Consider the following 16,640-nt stretch of genomic DNA (forward strand, 5'->3'; position numbering starts at 1 on the left):
GAAAGAGGCAGAGAGAGAGACAGAGAGAGACAGAGACACACAGAGAGACACACAGAGAAAGAGACAGACAGAAAGACATAGAGATGTAGATAGACACACACTGAGAGACAGAAAGAGACAGAGACAGAGGATCAGCGACAGACCAAAGTAAGGAAGCTACCAAAGTCCACCTTGTTGAACTAGTGAGTTTTACTGGGGTTACTTAGAGAAATTACTCAAAGGCAGCCGCACCACCAAAAGCCCACCCCAGCATGGGTGATGGTGCATGAAATCGGGAATTTTGGAATTCACTCCACAACTTGCACACAATTTGGAAGACAAGAGTGTCTCTTAGGCATTTCAGCTGATGTGAGCATCTTCTAGGTAGACTGGCTTGTCAGAGAGTGTCTCTAAGCAGTTTTTACTGCTTAAATATGCGTAGGCAGGGAGAAGCCTAGTATATTTGGTCATATTCAAGAACTTTCTGAAGCCTTTGCGTTGTTTACTTCCCGAGCTTACGAAGCTTTCCCTGTAGGATGGACCATTTCATTTCCCCGAGAACAGTGGCTCTCAACCTTCCTAATGCTGTGACTCTTAAATGCAGTTCCTCATATTGTGGTGATCCCCAACCATAAAATTATTTTCATTGCTATTTCATAACTGTAATTTGTTCATTTTTATAAAATGTAATGTAAATATCTGTGTTTTCTGATGGTCTTAGGTGATCCCTGTGAAAGGGTCATTTGAACCCCAAAGGGGTCACGCCCCACAAGTTGAGAACCACTGCCTTAGCTCATCTTGTGTCTTAAGGAGTTTCCTTCAAAGTTGAAAGGTTTTATTTTGAAGAAATTTGTTAGACAGCATTCTTCCCTCTCTCCCTCTTCCTTTCCCTCCCTCCCTACCCTCTCCTTTGTGTGCATTCACACATATGTGTACTCACATTCAGGTACCTGTAGAGGCCAGACTCACTCACTCACTCACTCACTCACTCACTCACTCTCCTGGAGCTGGAGTTCCAGCCAATTATGGGCTGTCTACTGTGGGTGCTTGGAGCTGAACTTTGGCCCTCCTCAAGAAGAGCAAATACTCTTATTTATTTATTTATTTATTTATTTATTTATTTATTTATTTGAGACAGGGTTTCTCTGTATAGCCTTGGCTGTCCTGGAACTCACTTTGTAGACCAGGCTGGCCTTGAACTCAGAAATCCGCTTGCCTTTGCCTCCCGAGTGCTGGGATCAAAGGCATGAGCCACCATGCCTGGCTAGAGCAAACATTCTTAACCTCTGAGTTGTCTATCTAGCTCCTGAGTACATCTATTTTAAATTTATAATCCAAAAGGTGTCTGTAAAAGGAATGCTTCCCTACCTATGCAGGATGAAGGCAACCATAGAGAATTTCCTGGAAATGCTAGTTTTCTCCAAGATAACATGAGCATATTGCAGTAGAGACCTCCTTGGAAACTAATTGAGCAGATTGGTATAGGGGCAGGTAGGTTGTAGTGATAGTAAAAGAACTTGTGACATTCCCTAGTGGAAGTGGTGTGTGTGTGTGGTCACAAAAACCATAAGTGGAATTCCTTCTTGCCCTACCCCCAGTTGTGGCTCAACTTGGGAGATGCTAAAGTATATCAGAAGTGGAAGGATAACTGATGCTGAGACTCCATGATGCAGCTTCTATGAGATCATTATCTATGATGGGGGGGGGTGGGAGGCTTTTTGGTGATGTAGATGTTTGGGGCTTACCCTTACTCTTGTAAGTAGAGTCTCACTCAGTTCTTTAAGCAAACTGAATGAAGTCATAAGTTTTCCAGGTTGGATGTGAGTGGCATTGTTATACTGGCTTGCTATTGGTCCTATCTGGGGTGAATAGACATTTGTTCATGTCTCCCTAGAGAAAGTTAGTGCAGCCTGTCTTTCTCTCTGCCAACCCTCAGTCTCTGTCTCTATTTTCATATTGATTTTTACCAGGAGCTTTGGGAGATGAGACAATGTCAGATTTATTCTCATGTTCCTGGCATGCATAGAGCCTCTATCACACAGAAGGCAATGGATGCCTGCTTATCAACACAATGCAAAATCACTCCAGACTGGGCACACATTTGCCCTCTTCCTCAAGCCTAATAGCAATTTAGAAAAAAAAAATCTCTTCCATCTGTTGTTTAATTCCACAGAGGTTTGGGGGCAGTCTCAGAGATCCTCAGCCATGGCTTAAGCTAGCCTCTTTGCGTGTTTCCTATCTGTGAGTACAGAATCAACTTGGCATCATAGAGACTAGAAGCTCAGATTTTGGACGAAGGGATGAGAGTTTAGAACTGTTGGTTCAGCACCAAGGACAGTGCCCACAGGCTCACAAGGATATGCCTTGCCCCACTGAGTGCTGAATCCTTTGGCTTCATTGGTGAGGAATCAACCTCTGAGTGGACACACGGGTCATCTGATCACTGAGCAGAGACCCAGGTAGAGGACCACTTTACTTAAGCTTCTCAGGTAAGCAAAGTGGAAGCCATGGTACAGGGACTGGAGGAGGAATAGATGAGGATGAGAAAAATGGTACCTCAGATCTAGTACTCTCTGTCAGGTGCCTCGTCAAAGCTTCTTGTTTTATCTCCATGAATTCTTCTCTCTGCCCTATGATGTAGCTGTGCACACAGCTCTTATTTTACAAGTGGGAAAACTGAACACCGGTAAGACTATGTTGAAATAAATTGCTGACTGTCATACAACCGACTAGTTTAGGACCTTCAATTTGAGTCCTGGTTCACATGATTCTGAACCCCAGATTCTTTCTGCCAAACATGATTTCTCTGGAGGATAAATGGAGTAAAATGCATGATTGAGAGATGCAAATAGGGTTTGCATTTTCAACTGGCTGAGAGGCTCTGGTCAAAGTGAGAGCATATCTTCTCATTTTGGCTGTACAGTTTCTTTGCTGTTTGCCCCCAAATTTCCTGAGCCTTTTTACTGTTCTTTTCTTCTTACTTACTGACTGATTAATGTATTGATAGTGTGTGTGTGTGTGTGTGTGTGTGTGTGTGTGTGTGTGTGTGTATGGGGGGAATACATATGCCACAGCATATGTGTGAAAGTCAGAGGACAGCTTGTGAGAGGCCAGTTCTCTCCTTAAACCACATGGGTCTCAGGGCTCAAACTCATGTTGTCAAGCTTCATGGAAAGTGCCTTTACCTACTGAGTTTATTTTTGCATGGCTGCCTTCTATACAGCTCTAGAATCTAGTTCAGAGGCCAGGAGAAAGAGAGATTTGCAGCCTCACTTCAAGCATGTGTAGAGTAAAGCCGTGGTCATTAGCTTCAGACCCAGGTGGATCCTGTCTTGGTTGCTGGATTTGCTGCTCACTTTCTGAGTGTCCTCAGTCAAGATTCATCCTCTTTCTGGGCTTGATTTCTTCTGAAAAGTGAATGTAGTAACATCCTACCTACAAAATGCTTTGCCACTTGGGTTCACAAAATGTTGTACATTCCATAAATATAATATCTATATTTGAGTGCATAGGTCTTAATCATAACAGGAAGTATTTATTGTTTACCATTTTTTCAGAAAGTTGGCAAATGTGAGTCTTATTAGATTATCAGTACAATAACTCATAATTTGTCTGGGAGGAAATGGAGGCTCTAGGAGGGCATGTTGGTTCTTCTGTGATCACTGCTATCAATATCTACTATATAATCTAATATATAACAACATAGAAGCCCAGGTCTATTTGACCCTATTTGATAGTGGAAGTATAAACTTCCAATGAAGATAAATCACATCCGTTTTCCAAAGGCTATTAAGTGTCACAGATTGCAGGGATTTATCCAGGTTTAGCCAACAATGAAGAAAAAAACAGAAAGCTCTTGTCTGGGACCAAGTGTTGCTTATTTCTGTATTCCCACTGTGCCTTCCTGGGGGAATCTCACAGTGTTGATGCTAAAGGGATACTTATAGGATGAAACCACTCTCCAGTTTTCAGATTTTGCACTACACAATTGCAAAGTTGTTTCAAAACTAAGATATGACTCAGTGGTATTATCAGTAGGATAGAGACCAGGAAAATGTCCATCAGAGTGACCCATGGAAAATAAAATAAACTTAGATATACTCATTCAGTGCAGCTGTGGATAAGAACAACTTCTCCAGATAACTACTGCAGCCGACTCTAGCAGATGATGGTAATGTTGCCATTGTTTGTAAATCAGCAGGAAACCCACACTTAGGGAGATAAGAATTATTCCATACCTCAGTGTGTCCAGAAAAATGGCTGATACCCACTGTAGTATTAAAGAGGACTGGTAAAATGTTAAAAAATTAATAATAACTTAATTCTATAAGACTTTACTTTTTATTTTCTTGTGTCATCTCCATCACAGTCCATGGAAGCCAGTATCATTTAACAACCCCCTCTACAGAGAAAAAACTGAAGCTTGAGTAAATTCAGAACAATGTAATAGGAGGAACAGTTTTCCACCTGCACCACTTTGTATCTCTTGTAACTCAGTCACCACAAGAGCCAGATGTGCTGTCTCACATCTGTAATCTCAGTACTCTGGAGGCTTGCTGGTCTGGTTTACACAATGAGTTCTAGGACAGCCTGGATCTGAGACACTGTCTAAAATAAATTGCAAAACTAAGTTAAAATAATTCAGCAACCATTGGAAATTGAGTCTAAGTCCCGATGATCTTGAATCCACTTATTGTGAGGCCTCTGGGAGGTGATGCCTAGAAAGTCATCCTTGATCCACCATGCATTATGTAAACATCCCCTGAATATGTACAGCACACTACATGAGCATCCTTGATTGAGCGTGGAGAACAGAGTCTTGAGGTAGACTGTCATCAGTCAGTGAAATCTTGCTCTTAGGGGGCTTACTAATTAGCAAGAGAGAAAATGATCAATTGAGAAAAACATACCAGTAATTTAATTTTTTCCCTTAGATTTGTTCTTTTTATTTTATGTGTCTGCCTGTATGTATCTATGCATATCAAGTACTTGCTTGGTACCCATGGAGGTCAGAAAAACTTATGAGATAGCCTAGAATGGAGTTATAGATGGTTGTGAGCCACCATGTGGGTGCCAGAAACCAAACCCAGGTCATCTACAAGAACAGCCAGTGCTCTTAAACACTGAGGCATCTCTCTAGCCCTCTTCCAGTAACTTAAACTAATACTAGTCATTTAACAATGAAGAATTGAGGCATGGAATAAGGAACAATGACATGGTATTTGACATGGGACTTTGAAGAGAGGCCTATCTTGGGACAACACTTTAAAATGAAAAGCAAGAACATGATGAACTATGTTCTAGACAATAGGAATAGCATGTGGGGATTTCCTAGGACTAGAAGGAGCTTGGAGAATTTGCAGACATGGAAGGGGAACTGTGAGGTCTCAGTGGATGTGCGAAGAGGACTTTGCACCTGAATCAGTTGGAAATCAGAGCATTGGGGTGCAAGAATACTGCATTATAATAAATTTGGTGTGGTTTATATGCCTGCAATCTTAGCACTCAGGAGATGAAGGTAGGATAATCAGGAATTCAAGGCTATTGTTAGGTAAATAATGAGTTCAAAGTCAGCCTGGACTACTTCAGATATTGTCTCAGAAAAGGAGGGTGTGTTATAGAGAATATTTATTAAAAGGATAATAAGGATGTACGGGCATTTTAAAGAGAAAGGGGTGATCTTATATCAGGTATGTTTTGGAAATATTTCCCACTAGATGATACACAAAGACTTTTATAGATCAAATTTAGAAGTGGAATGATTCAATCAGAAGTGATTTCAGGGCTGGTAAAATTGTTCAGTGGGTAAAGTTGCTCATAGTCAATATTGATGAGCTGAGTTTGACCGCTGGAACCTACATGGTGGAAGCAGAGAACTGACTCCAGCAACAAAGACTCTAATAACCCCACACTTCCACATACGATCCTCTGCAAAATACATAAATACCTTTTTTATTTTTTTAAAGAAGCTACCTTTTGGGATGGGACAGCAGAGGGGTAAGATAGAGCTGCTAGAGTTTCCTGGTATCATGGCAGATCCACAAGGATTTGCCATTGGAGGAATCAGATTTTAATAAGGCTTACAAGATTAGGTTTCAGTTGTTGTACCCAGAGATTGAGTTACTATTATTTCTGAAAAAAAAATACAAATAAAAAGAAGCTATTTATGTAGTCGTGATCAGAGTTTTGGTTTAGGGTGGGATAAGATATGAGGAGAGAAATTTGGAGAATATTTTATAGATGTATTTTGTTTTTAGATGGAGAAGTCACTTGAGTTGGGCAATGTGACCAGAGTCCAGGAGTTTGTCCTATTGGGCTTGTCCACAAGGCTGGGAATAAGGGACGCCCTGTTTGTCATCTTCCTGACTCTTTACCTGCTGACCCTCCTGGAGAACACACTCATCATCTACCTCATCTGCAGTCACAGCGAGCTCCACAAGCCCATGTACTTCTTCCTGGGCAACCTCAGCTGCCTGGAGATGTGCTATGTGTCAGTCACCATGCCCACACTACTCATGGGGCTATGGACGGGGCCCTGTCATGTTCCATTCACAGGCTGCATGACCCAGCTTTTCTTCTTCATCTCTCTCATCTGCACAGAATGCACTCTCCTGGCCTCCATGGCTTATGACCGCTATGTGGCCATCTGCCGTCCACTGCACTACCCACTGCTCATGAGGCCACAGGTCTGCCTGGGCTTAGCCTTGTCTTCATGGCTAGGTGGGCTGCTGGTCTCAGTGATCAAAACAGCATGCATTGCAAGCCTGTCCTATTGTGGCCCCAATGTCCTCAACCACTTCTTCTGTGATGTCTCTCCTCTTCTTAACTTGTCCTGCACCCATGTGGCCCTCACAGAGCTGGTGGACTTCATCTCAGCTATTGTCATCCTCTGGGGTTCACTCCTTGTGGCCATGGCCTCCTATGTGGCCATTGGTAGGACAGTTCTAGGCATGCCATCAGCTGCTGCTCGCCACAAAGCCTTCTCTACCTGTGCCTCCCACTTGGTAGTGGTGGGCATCTTCTACTCAGCCACTATCTTCATCTATGCCCGACCCAGCCGCATAGAAGCCATGGACCTTAACAAGGTGCTGTCTGTCATCTACACGGTGGTCACTCCCATGTGTAACCCAGTTATCTACTGCCTCAGGAACAGGGAGGTGCAATCAGCTTTCCACAGAACCATGCGCTGGTCTTCAGTTTGACCAGGTGCTTAAGACCAAGAGGTGAGGCATAATTTACTGACATCCTATTCTGTAATAATATATAATTCATGATTAAACACAAACAACTCAGTGTTTGAATATTTTCACAAAGTTGCACAACCATCATCACGGTGTAATTTCATCACTCCCAGAGAAATACCTGTACAAATTGCGAGTCGTTTTCTGTGGTATCTCTACTCCTAAAATAATTTCACCAATCTACTTTTTATCTGCATAGGTTTCCCTGTTTTTGACATTTTGTGGATATGAAATTATGTAATGTCATCTTTAAAGCCAACTATTTTACAGTTCATAATGCATCAAGTTTATGACTAGTGTAGCAGGTGTCCGTGGTCCATGTGTTTCCTTGACACAATCACATTGGCTTGCACAGACAGACTGTGTTTACATAGTCCATTCACTGACAGTTCAACTGTTTCCATGGCAGGTCTGTTGCCAATTGACTCTGAACACTTACTCATAACTTGAAAATATTTTATATTTATTTATGTGTGTCTGTATACGTGCAAGAGTATATGTACATGCACACAGGTCCCTGCAGAGGCCAGAATCAAGCATCGGATCTCCTGGAGCTGCAGTTACAGGTACAATAACTAATCTAATATGGGTACAATAACTGAACTCCAGTTCTCTGCAAGATCAACAAGTGCTCATAACCACTGTGAGACCTCTCCAGCCTCATAATTCGTAACCTTTGAGCAGAAGCATGCTTTTTTTTTGGTTTTTGTTTGTTTGTTTGTTTGTTTTTTGAGACAGGGGTTCTCTGTATAGCCCTGGCTGTCCTGGAACTCACTTTGTAGACCAGGCTGGTCTCGAACTCAGAAATCTGCTGGCCTCTGCCTCCCGAGTGCTGGGATTAAAGACATGTGCCACCATGCCGGCTGCATGCTTTTTGTTTTCTTGAGGTTATACTTAGGTGTAGAATTGCTGAGCTAGCCAGATGTTAACTGATTGGCTGACTTTTTGAGTAACTGACAAACTATTTGGCAAAAAAAAATTTTTACGGTCTATTTATTTATTATTAGATATTTTTTTATGTACATTTCAAATGCTATCCTGAAAGTTCCCTATACCCTCCCTCTGCCCTGCTCCCCTAACCACCTACTCCTGCTTCTTGGCCCTGGCATTCCCCTGTATTGGGGCATATAAAGTTTTGGCAAAATATTTGATATCTTACTTTTAGAACATACTTAAGTTACATATCTTAGATTTATATATACATTTTTTCTTATTTTATTTATTTTTATTAGATATTTTCTTTATAGACATTTCAAATGTTACCCTGAAAGTTCCCTATACCCTCCCTCTGCCCTCCTCCCCTACTCACCCACTCCCGCTTCTTGGCCCTGGCATTCCCCTGTACTGGGGCATATAAAGTTTGCAATACCAAGGGGCCTCTCTTCCCAGTGATGGCCAACTAGGCCATCTTCTGCTACATATGCAGCTAGAGATATGAGCTCTGGGGGTACTGGTTAGTTCATATTGTTGTTCCACCTATAGGGTTGCAAACCCCTTCAGCTCCTTGGGTGCTTTTTCTAGCTTCTCCATTGGGGGCCCTGTGTTCCATCTTATAGATGACTGTGAGCATCCACTTCTGTATTTGCCAGGCACTGGCATAGCCTCATATGAGACAGCTATAACAGGGTCCCTTCAGCAAAATCTTTCTGGTATATGCAATAGTGTCTGGGTTTGGTGGCTGATTATGGGATGGATTCCCGGGTGGGGTAGTCTCTGGATAGTCCGTCCTTTCGTCTTAGCTCCAAATTTTGTCTCTGTAACTCCTTTCATGGGTATTTTGTTCCCTATTCTAAGGAGGAATGAAGTATCCACCCATTGGTCTTTCCTCTTCTTGATTTTCTTGTGTTTTGCAAATTGTATCTTGGGTGTTCAATGTTTCTGGGCTAATATCCACTTATCAGTGAGTGCATATCTAATGACTTCTTTTGTGATTGGGTTACCTCACTAAGGATGATATCCTCCAGATACATCCATTTGTCCAAGAATTTCATAAATCCATTGTTTTAAATAGCAGAGTAGTACTCCATTGTGCAAATGTACCACATTTTCTGTATCCATTCTTCTGTTGAGGGACATCTGGGTTCTTTCCAGCTTCTGGCTATTATAAATTAGGCTGCTATGAACGTAGTGGAGCATGTGTTCTTATTACCAGTTGGAACTTCTGGGTATATGCCCAGGAGAGGTATTGCTGGATCTTCCAACACAAGGATGGAAACTACACCCTAGAAAAAGCAAGAAAGTAATCCTTCAACAAACCTAAAAGAAGATAGCCACAAGAACAGAATCCCAACTTTAACAACAAAAATAACAGGAAGCAACAATTACTTTTCTTTAATTTCTCTTAACATCAATGGACTCAATTCCCCAATAAAAGACATAGACTAATAGACTGGCTACACAAACAGGACCCAACATTTTGTGGCTTACAGGAAACCCACCTCAGGGAAAAGGACAGACACTACCTCAGAGTAAAAGGCTGGAAAACAATTTTCCAAGCAAATGGTCTGAAGAAACAAGCTGGAGCAGCCATTCTAATATGGAATAAAATTGACTTCCAACCCAAAGTTATCAAAAAAGACAAGGAGGGACACTTCATACTCATCAAAGTTAAAATCTACCAAGATGAACTCTCAATTCTGAATATCTATGCTCCAAATGCAAGGGCAGCCACATTCATTAAAGAAACTCTAGTAAAGCTCAAAGCACACATTGCACCTCACACAATAATAGTGGGAGACTTCAACACACCACTCTCATCAATGGTCAGATCCTGGAAACAGAAACTAAACAGAGATACAAGGACACTAACAGAAGTTATGAAACAAATGGATTTAATTGATATCTACAGAACATTTTATCCTAAAACAAAAGGATATACCTCCTTCTCAGTGCCACATGCTACCTCCTCCAAAATTGACCATATAATTGGTCACAAAACAGGACTCAACAGATACAAAAATAAAAATTATAAAAATGGAATTATCCCATGCATCCTATCTGATCACCACGAACTAAGGCTGATCTTCAAGAACAACATAAATAATAGAAAACCAACATTCATGTGGAAACTGAACAACACTCAATGATTCCTTGGTCAAGGATGAAATAAAGAAAGAAATTAAAGACTTTTTAGAGTTTAATGAAAATGAAGCCACAACATAGCCAAACTTATATATACATTTAAAGTCACACAAACGTATACCTTCTGCATACACATGCAGAAAGTGGGCTTCTATGGGGGCAGAAGATGGGAGTGGTGGGGGAGGGCAAACAGTATATATGAAAATGAGGTAATGAAATCATTGTTTCATTCTAATTTTTAAAAACTAACAGTCAGAAAACTTCAAAATACATGTTAGGGAAAGTGGTGATATTTATAAGCATAGAATTAGTAGCTGAAACAACACAAATGTTCAATGAATCTAAAAACCTCACAGGCCCTTTCAGAAAATGTTGAGTAGGAAGTTACACCACCTCTATACCATATTGGGGAACATTCGGGTGATTTCCACATCTTAACTTAAGGAGGATTTTGTTGTTGTTTTTTGGTTTTTGTTTTTTAAGAAAGATTAACCTATACTCATGTATTCCTGATGACATACCAAATTGTTTAAACTTTCTTGGACAATAACCTATCAGCCTGTATAAAACATTTAAAATTGCTTGTAAACTTTGACCCGGTGTCTTCACTTGTGTGAATATCTAATAAGACAGTTAAAGCAATAGACCACAGAAGATGGAAAATGTTGGTTAAGCATTGTGTCAAGTGTGTGAAACCAGAATGAATAATATTAACCAATAAGACAATGACTGAATACAATATGCTAACTCCATATAATGAAATACAATATTAAAAGGTTACTTGTAGTTTTACACATTACTAAATGTACAAGAAGTTTGCAACTTGAAATTTAAATTTTAGAGTAAAATTATAATTAAAAATATTTGAGTAGGAAGCATTTAAAGAAAGATGATAAACATCTAACATACATTTTAAAATAGGGATTTCAAGAAACCAAGAACCATTCAAGGACATTGTGAAGTTTTATTTGTAAACTCTTGTAATAACAAAAAGTATTAACCAAAGGTGATACAATTTTCAGAGCAAAATTGGCACTGTTCATTACATATGTGAGTGTGTATGAGTGTTGACTCAGAAGACAACTGAAAGAATTTTTGCAACAAAATAATTTAGAATATGTTATCTACTTGCAAGCATATTTATGACATTTTATGGTTTTAAAAAAGATGTATGTATGTGTGTATGTATGTATGTATGTATGTATGTATGTATGTATGTATCTATACATACAGGTGCCCCAAAAGGCTAAAAGATGGTGTCACAGCATCAGGTTCACCTGGAGCTGGAGTTACAGTTGGTTGTGAGATACCTGACATGGGTATAGAGAACTGAAGTTGGGTACTCTCTAAGAGTAGTACCATGTTCGTAACTGCTGAGCCATTTCTCTAGCTCCATTTTGGGCTTTTAATGGACAAAAATAAGTTATAGACGTCCAATTATACATAAACTACCACGCCTAAACAATGGTGTGATAAACGTAGAGATGGAAGCATTCAGCTATAGTTATTCATAAGAGTTATGAAGGTTCATAAGAGGAGCGATCCACAGTGTGATAGTTACAGATTGTGATATTGAAAAGCTACACTATAAAACCATGACTGGAGCTGGAGAGATGGCTTAGCAGTTATGAGCACAAGCTGCTTTTACAGAGGACCCAGGTTCAGTTTCCAGCACCAACATGGTGGCTCAGAATCATCTGTAACTCCAGTTCCAGGAGATCCAATATCTTTTTGCGGCCTCTGCATCACTAGGCACATATGTACATACAGGCACAACACACATGCATATAAATAAAAATAAGTAAATCTGAACAATGAAACCAGGTTCATACAGTATACTTATGTTTCAGCTTTAATATGCACTTGGAGGGTGAGGATGTAACTCAGTTTGTTGAGTGCCTGCCCAGCATATACAAGTGGATTTATACCACAGCCCTACATAAATGGGGTGTAGGGGTGCCTGGCTGTAATCTCAGAGCTTGTAAGGTGGAGGCAGAAGGATCTGGAGTTCAAGGTCATCTTCAACTACATAGTGAGTTCAAGGGTAGTCTAGGCTACATGTGACTCTGTTTCAAAACAAATTTAAAAATGCAATTTGTGTATAAGAACATAGAATAGGTTTTAGAAATTGGTGCTTTAAATTTTTAATAAGTTATCTTAGTGTGGAAGAAGATATTGCTTTTCATGTTTCTGTCTTCTTTCAACTTTCTGTGCTAAGCATGATTTCTTTTTTAAATAAAATAATTTCTCATATTTCATAGTACCAAGCTAGTGGTGAGAGATGGTTTCTTTGTATTCCTGCCTCTTTTTCTTGACTTGTACCAAGACAAGTGTTCTTATGATACCCCTTAGAGGCCAACTTCATATATACATCTTACAAAAATTTCCAAATCTCCAGATTCTCACTCTCTGCACCTGCCATGTCATTTTTGATTTATTACAAGGTTTATAAAATGTATTTTGTAGGTTCAGTGCCCTTCAGTATCTTGGGAGCAACCTGAGAGTGGTGCCTGGATTGCACATAACTTTTTGGTGCCAGTGTCTGACATAAGTCCTTGGCCCTATTAGGATTGTGCAAGAACTGATTTGGAACAAATTCTGCCTTTGAGTCACCCTCACAAGCTCCAGTACTACCTTATGAAAAGGTTCACTTGAGTCTTTGCTCCAAACCCACAGAGATTTACACAGCCCTCTAAGGCCTAGCTCTTGGATTTAAGTTGGCCCTTCAGCTTGGACCTGGCTAGAAGAACAGAATTTTCTTGAAAATACAGAAGTAGAGAAATATGAGTAGTTGAGAACTCATTGCCAAGAACTAAAGATAACTTCCCCAAACACTTGACTTTGAATTAATTGTCCAGCCACTTACATAGCTGGCACCTCTGCTTGTGTCTAGGGGAGAAACTGGATACTCTTAAAGAAGGAAAAAGAGAGTTCCGCTTTGCTTAGCAGAGAGGTAAGAAAAGTTTGTTCCCATGATTTCAGAGAAGACAAAAAGGTTTTCCTCCTATAGGATGTCTATAGATGCTGGAAATGGCCTGGATGGCACACAGACTTCATTTTAATAAATCTCCATAGCAAATGTAAGAATTCAAGGTTATCTGTGAAACCAGAAAGAACATGGGAGAATAGATCAGCTGGCTGGGTGTGTGTGTGGAAAAATAAAGGGACAAAATGGAAGAGGTGAATATGTTTAAACCTCATATTCAAAAGCAATTGCCTATGTTTATCTCAATACTGTGAAATAATTATATACCCATAAGATATTTTTAAAAAGAAAAAAATAGGCAACAACTTCATTCTGGAGACAAATATATTAGTTTTGTAATTCCAGGACCTATGCAGACAGTAATGGATAAGAACCTGCTTAGTGTCATCTCTGCTCTTCATTTTAATAAATCTCTGTAGCAGTTTTTTTTAAGTTGGCAGTATATCTCAAGCTGAGATTCATAAAATTAATTTGTAGGGTTAATAGCAGTATTAAAAGGACACGGAACAGAACATCTTCACTTATGTCTCTCATAAGTGAAGACACCATCAAATCTAGCTGTGTGATGTAAAGGTGAGTGCTATCTTGTTAAACTTTTTAAAATGTCCTTGGTGTCTATGTATGCATGCCATTGTGAGGTATTCACGACGGAAAACACTTTCTTATTCTTACCATGGTAAAAGTACTTACGGAGCATGCTATAGCTTGCCATCTCTAAGTCACCCAATGCATGGGACACAGGTAAAAGGTGAAAGCTGTGATATAGTAGTGTCTTTATGAACTAGGCATGATGGTGCATGCCTGCCATCCCAGGGCTTGAGAAGCAGAGGCAGATAATCAAGACTATATTTCACTATATAGTGAGTCTGAAGCCAGGACGGGCGACTTTCACTCTCCACTCATGCTTTGAAACATCTTTGACGCTTTCCAATTGTCCGGTACCATTTTCAATCCTGTCATCGTTCTTAAGAAAACCAGTCAGGGTCATACGGCATCTTACGTTATTAGAGAGGGAAGGTCATATAAAGAAGCTTTCAGGAGAAGTTATATCAGCTGCAGGGAGTATACAAGGGAAAGGAAGAGAGGGAAATGACCAAGGGATAAGTGGACCTGACGAGGAAATCAATGGAGGAGGAAAAGTATGTAGTGGAAGATTAACAGGCGCTAGTTTCAGAACCACGGTCAGCTCTAGGAGTCCAGTGAGGGGCTACAAGGCACCAGTCTCAGGAACCCAACACGGCTTCAGCAACAGACACAGCTCCAGGGCCCATTGAACTCTTGTTTCAGGTACAACACATCTCTGCTGGTGACACTGGTTAGGCTAAGGGGACCCATCCTGATTGGTGCAAAGTGTGGTGGCCTGAAAACACTTTTAGCAGCGTCTTTGAGTCTCACTTGGGTTTATTATTTTTAGAAGAAAAAGTATTGCTTTTGTATTTATAAACAATACTTTTAAATTAAAAATGATTTGAGTGTGTGTGTGTGTGTGTGTGTGTGTGTGTGTGTGTGTGTGTGTGGAGAACAGAGGACAGTTTGTGAGTCTGTTCTCTTTTTCCACCACGTGGGTGTTAGAGATCAAACTTGGGTCATTAGGCTGGGTGGCAAGCCTTTTTACTCACTCACTGGACCATCTTGCTGGCTTAACAATATTTTTCAGAATTTATCATCATCAGCATCATCATGTGTTTGTGTGTATAATGGGGGAGGGCTGCAGGCACACACATGCCACAGCATGCTTGTGGACATCAAAAGACAACCTTCAGAAGTCAGTTTTATCCTTGCCCAAGGACTCTGGGAATGGAAGTAGGATTACCAGGTTTTGCACGCCAAGCTCTTTTACCCATCTTTCCAGCCTTGGAACAATATGCTTTTAAGACATTTTTTTTTCAATTTTACTTTATATAATGATTAATATCAGTGCCATGGTTATCCTTTTTTCCCCCTCAGGATTAGTTTCTGAGATTGGTCACCAAGGATGCTAGCTAGACTCCCTCACTAACAAACTAGCATTCCATTATATAAAAGGGGCTTGGTATCACTTCTACCACTGAACATTTGCAGAGTTTAGATACCTTATTCTGGGCACCAAAATGTTGTGGTTAGTGTGACTTCTCATGAAGCAACCACATGCTACAATTTGTTAGATAAGGGTTACTTCATTTCTCACGAGTCAATACCCATCTAGGCACCCACCAGCCTGTAAAAACCCATATGGTAAAGCTCAATGTGCCCAAGTGTTCATATACAGGACATCTCTATGGGTGTAAAAACTGGTAACTCATTACAACTTCAATTTCCATTTCCTTGTTTTCTAATAAGATGAGACATGGTCCTAGCTTTAAGTTAATTTTGGTTGAAACAGGTTAAAATAGCCACTCTAAGATAGTGGCTCTCGACCCATGGGTTGAGACCACTCTGGGGGTCATTTACCAGATATCCTGCATATCAGATATTTATATTACTATTCATAACAGTGGCAAAGTTACAGTTAAGTAGCAACAAAATCATCTTTGTGGTTGGGAGTCACAACAACATAAGGAACTGCATTAAAGGGCCTCAGCATTAGGAAGGTTGAGAAATACTGTTCTAGGAGTCTCTCTCTCTCTCTCTCTCTCTCTCTCTCTCTCTCTCTCTCTCTCTCTCTCTCTCTCTCTGACTCTGCTTTTTGCACCAGTCAACCAATATCTTTATATATTTTATGGAGAAACCCTTTGTCAATAACACACAGTGGGGGCATTTTCCCAGCTTGTATCTTTTGGTGATCAGAATTTCTTTAGATCATGACATTTTCAAATTTTACAAGGCCGGTGTTTTTTTATATTTGTAATGTTTCTTCCTTTTATTGAAAATACACTCTTTTCTCAGAAAATATATTTTGATTATGGTTTCCCTTTCCTTTACTCCTCCAGTTCCTTCCACCTCCTCTTCCATCTGGACCCACTCCCTTTCTGTCTCCCAGAAAAGATCAGGCTTTTAAGAGATAAAATATAACAAAATAAAATACAATAGAATAAAACAAAAACCATTCATTGGACAGGATAATCCAACAGAAGGAAAAGATCCTAAGAGAAGTCACAAGAATCTGAGATCCATTCATTCACACACTCAGAAATCTGGTAAAAACACTAAACTTCAAGATATATATTTGCAGAGGATCTGGTGCATAACCGAGCAGGCCCTGTGCTTGCTGCTTCAGTCTCTGTGAGTCCATAAAATCTTTGACAAGACAGATGTTTTAAGGGTTCTTCCTTTAGTATTGTTGTTTTATGTACATCAAAGGCTATAAATTCATGCTAAAATTTTTCTAAAATTTTAGAGATTTTTGTTTTGCATAAACATTAAATTTTGGCAAT

The 16,640-nt window shown here is 40.1% G+C and overlaps 1 protein-coding gene across 1 annotated transcript; it reads left to right on the plus strand.

The window, feature by feature from the left end:
- The first annotated feature begins 5,951 nt into the window (after positions 1 to 5,951).
- Olfr1336 (olfactory receptor 1336) lies at positions 5,952 to 7,181 on the plus strand. The gene has a single exon (NM_146915.2). The coding sequence runs from the start codon at positions 6,237 to 6,239 to the stop codon at positions 7,179 to 7,181; it is 945 nt and encodes a 314-aa protein (NP_667126.1). The 5' UTR covers positions 5,952 to 6,236.
- The last annotated feature ends 9,459 nt before the right edge of the window (positions 7,182 to 16,640 follow it).

The sequence above is a fragment of the Mus musculus genome, chromosome 7 (genome assembly GCF_000001635.26).
Source record: "Mus musculus strain C57BL/6J chromosome 7, GRCm38.p6 C57BL/6J".
Taxonomy (NCBI): Eukaryota; Metazoa; Chordata; class Mammalia; order Rodentia; family Muridae; genus Mus; species Mus musculus.

Excerpts from the sequence above, each read along its gene's own strand:
- Olfr1336 (NM_146915.2), top strand. The coding sequence starts at position 6,237 with ATGGAGAAGTCACTTGAGTTGGGCAATGTGACCAGAGTCCAGGAGTTT.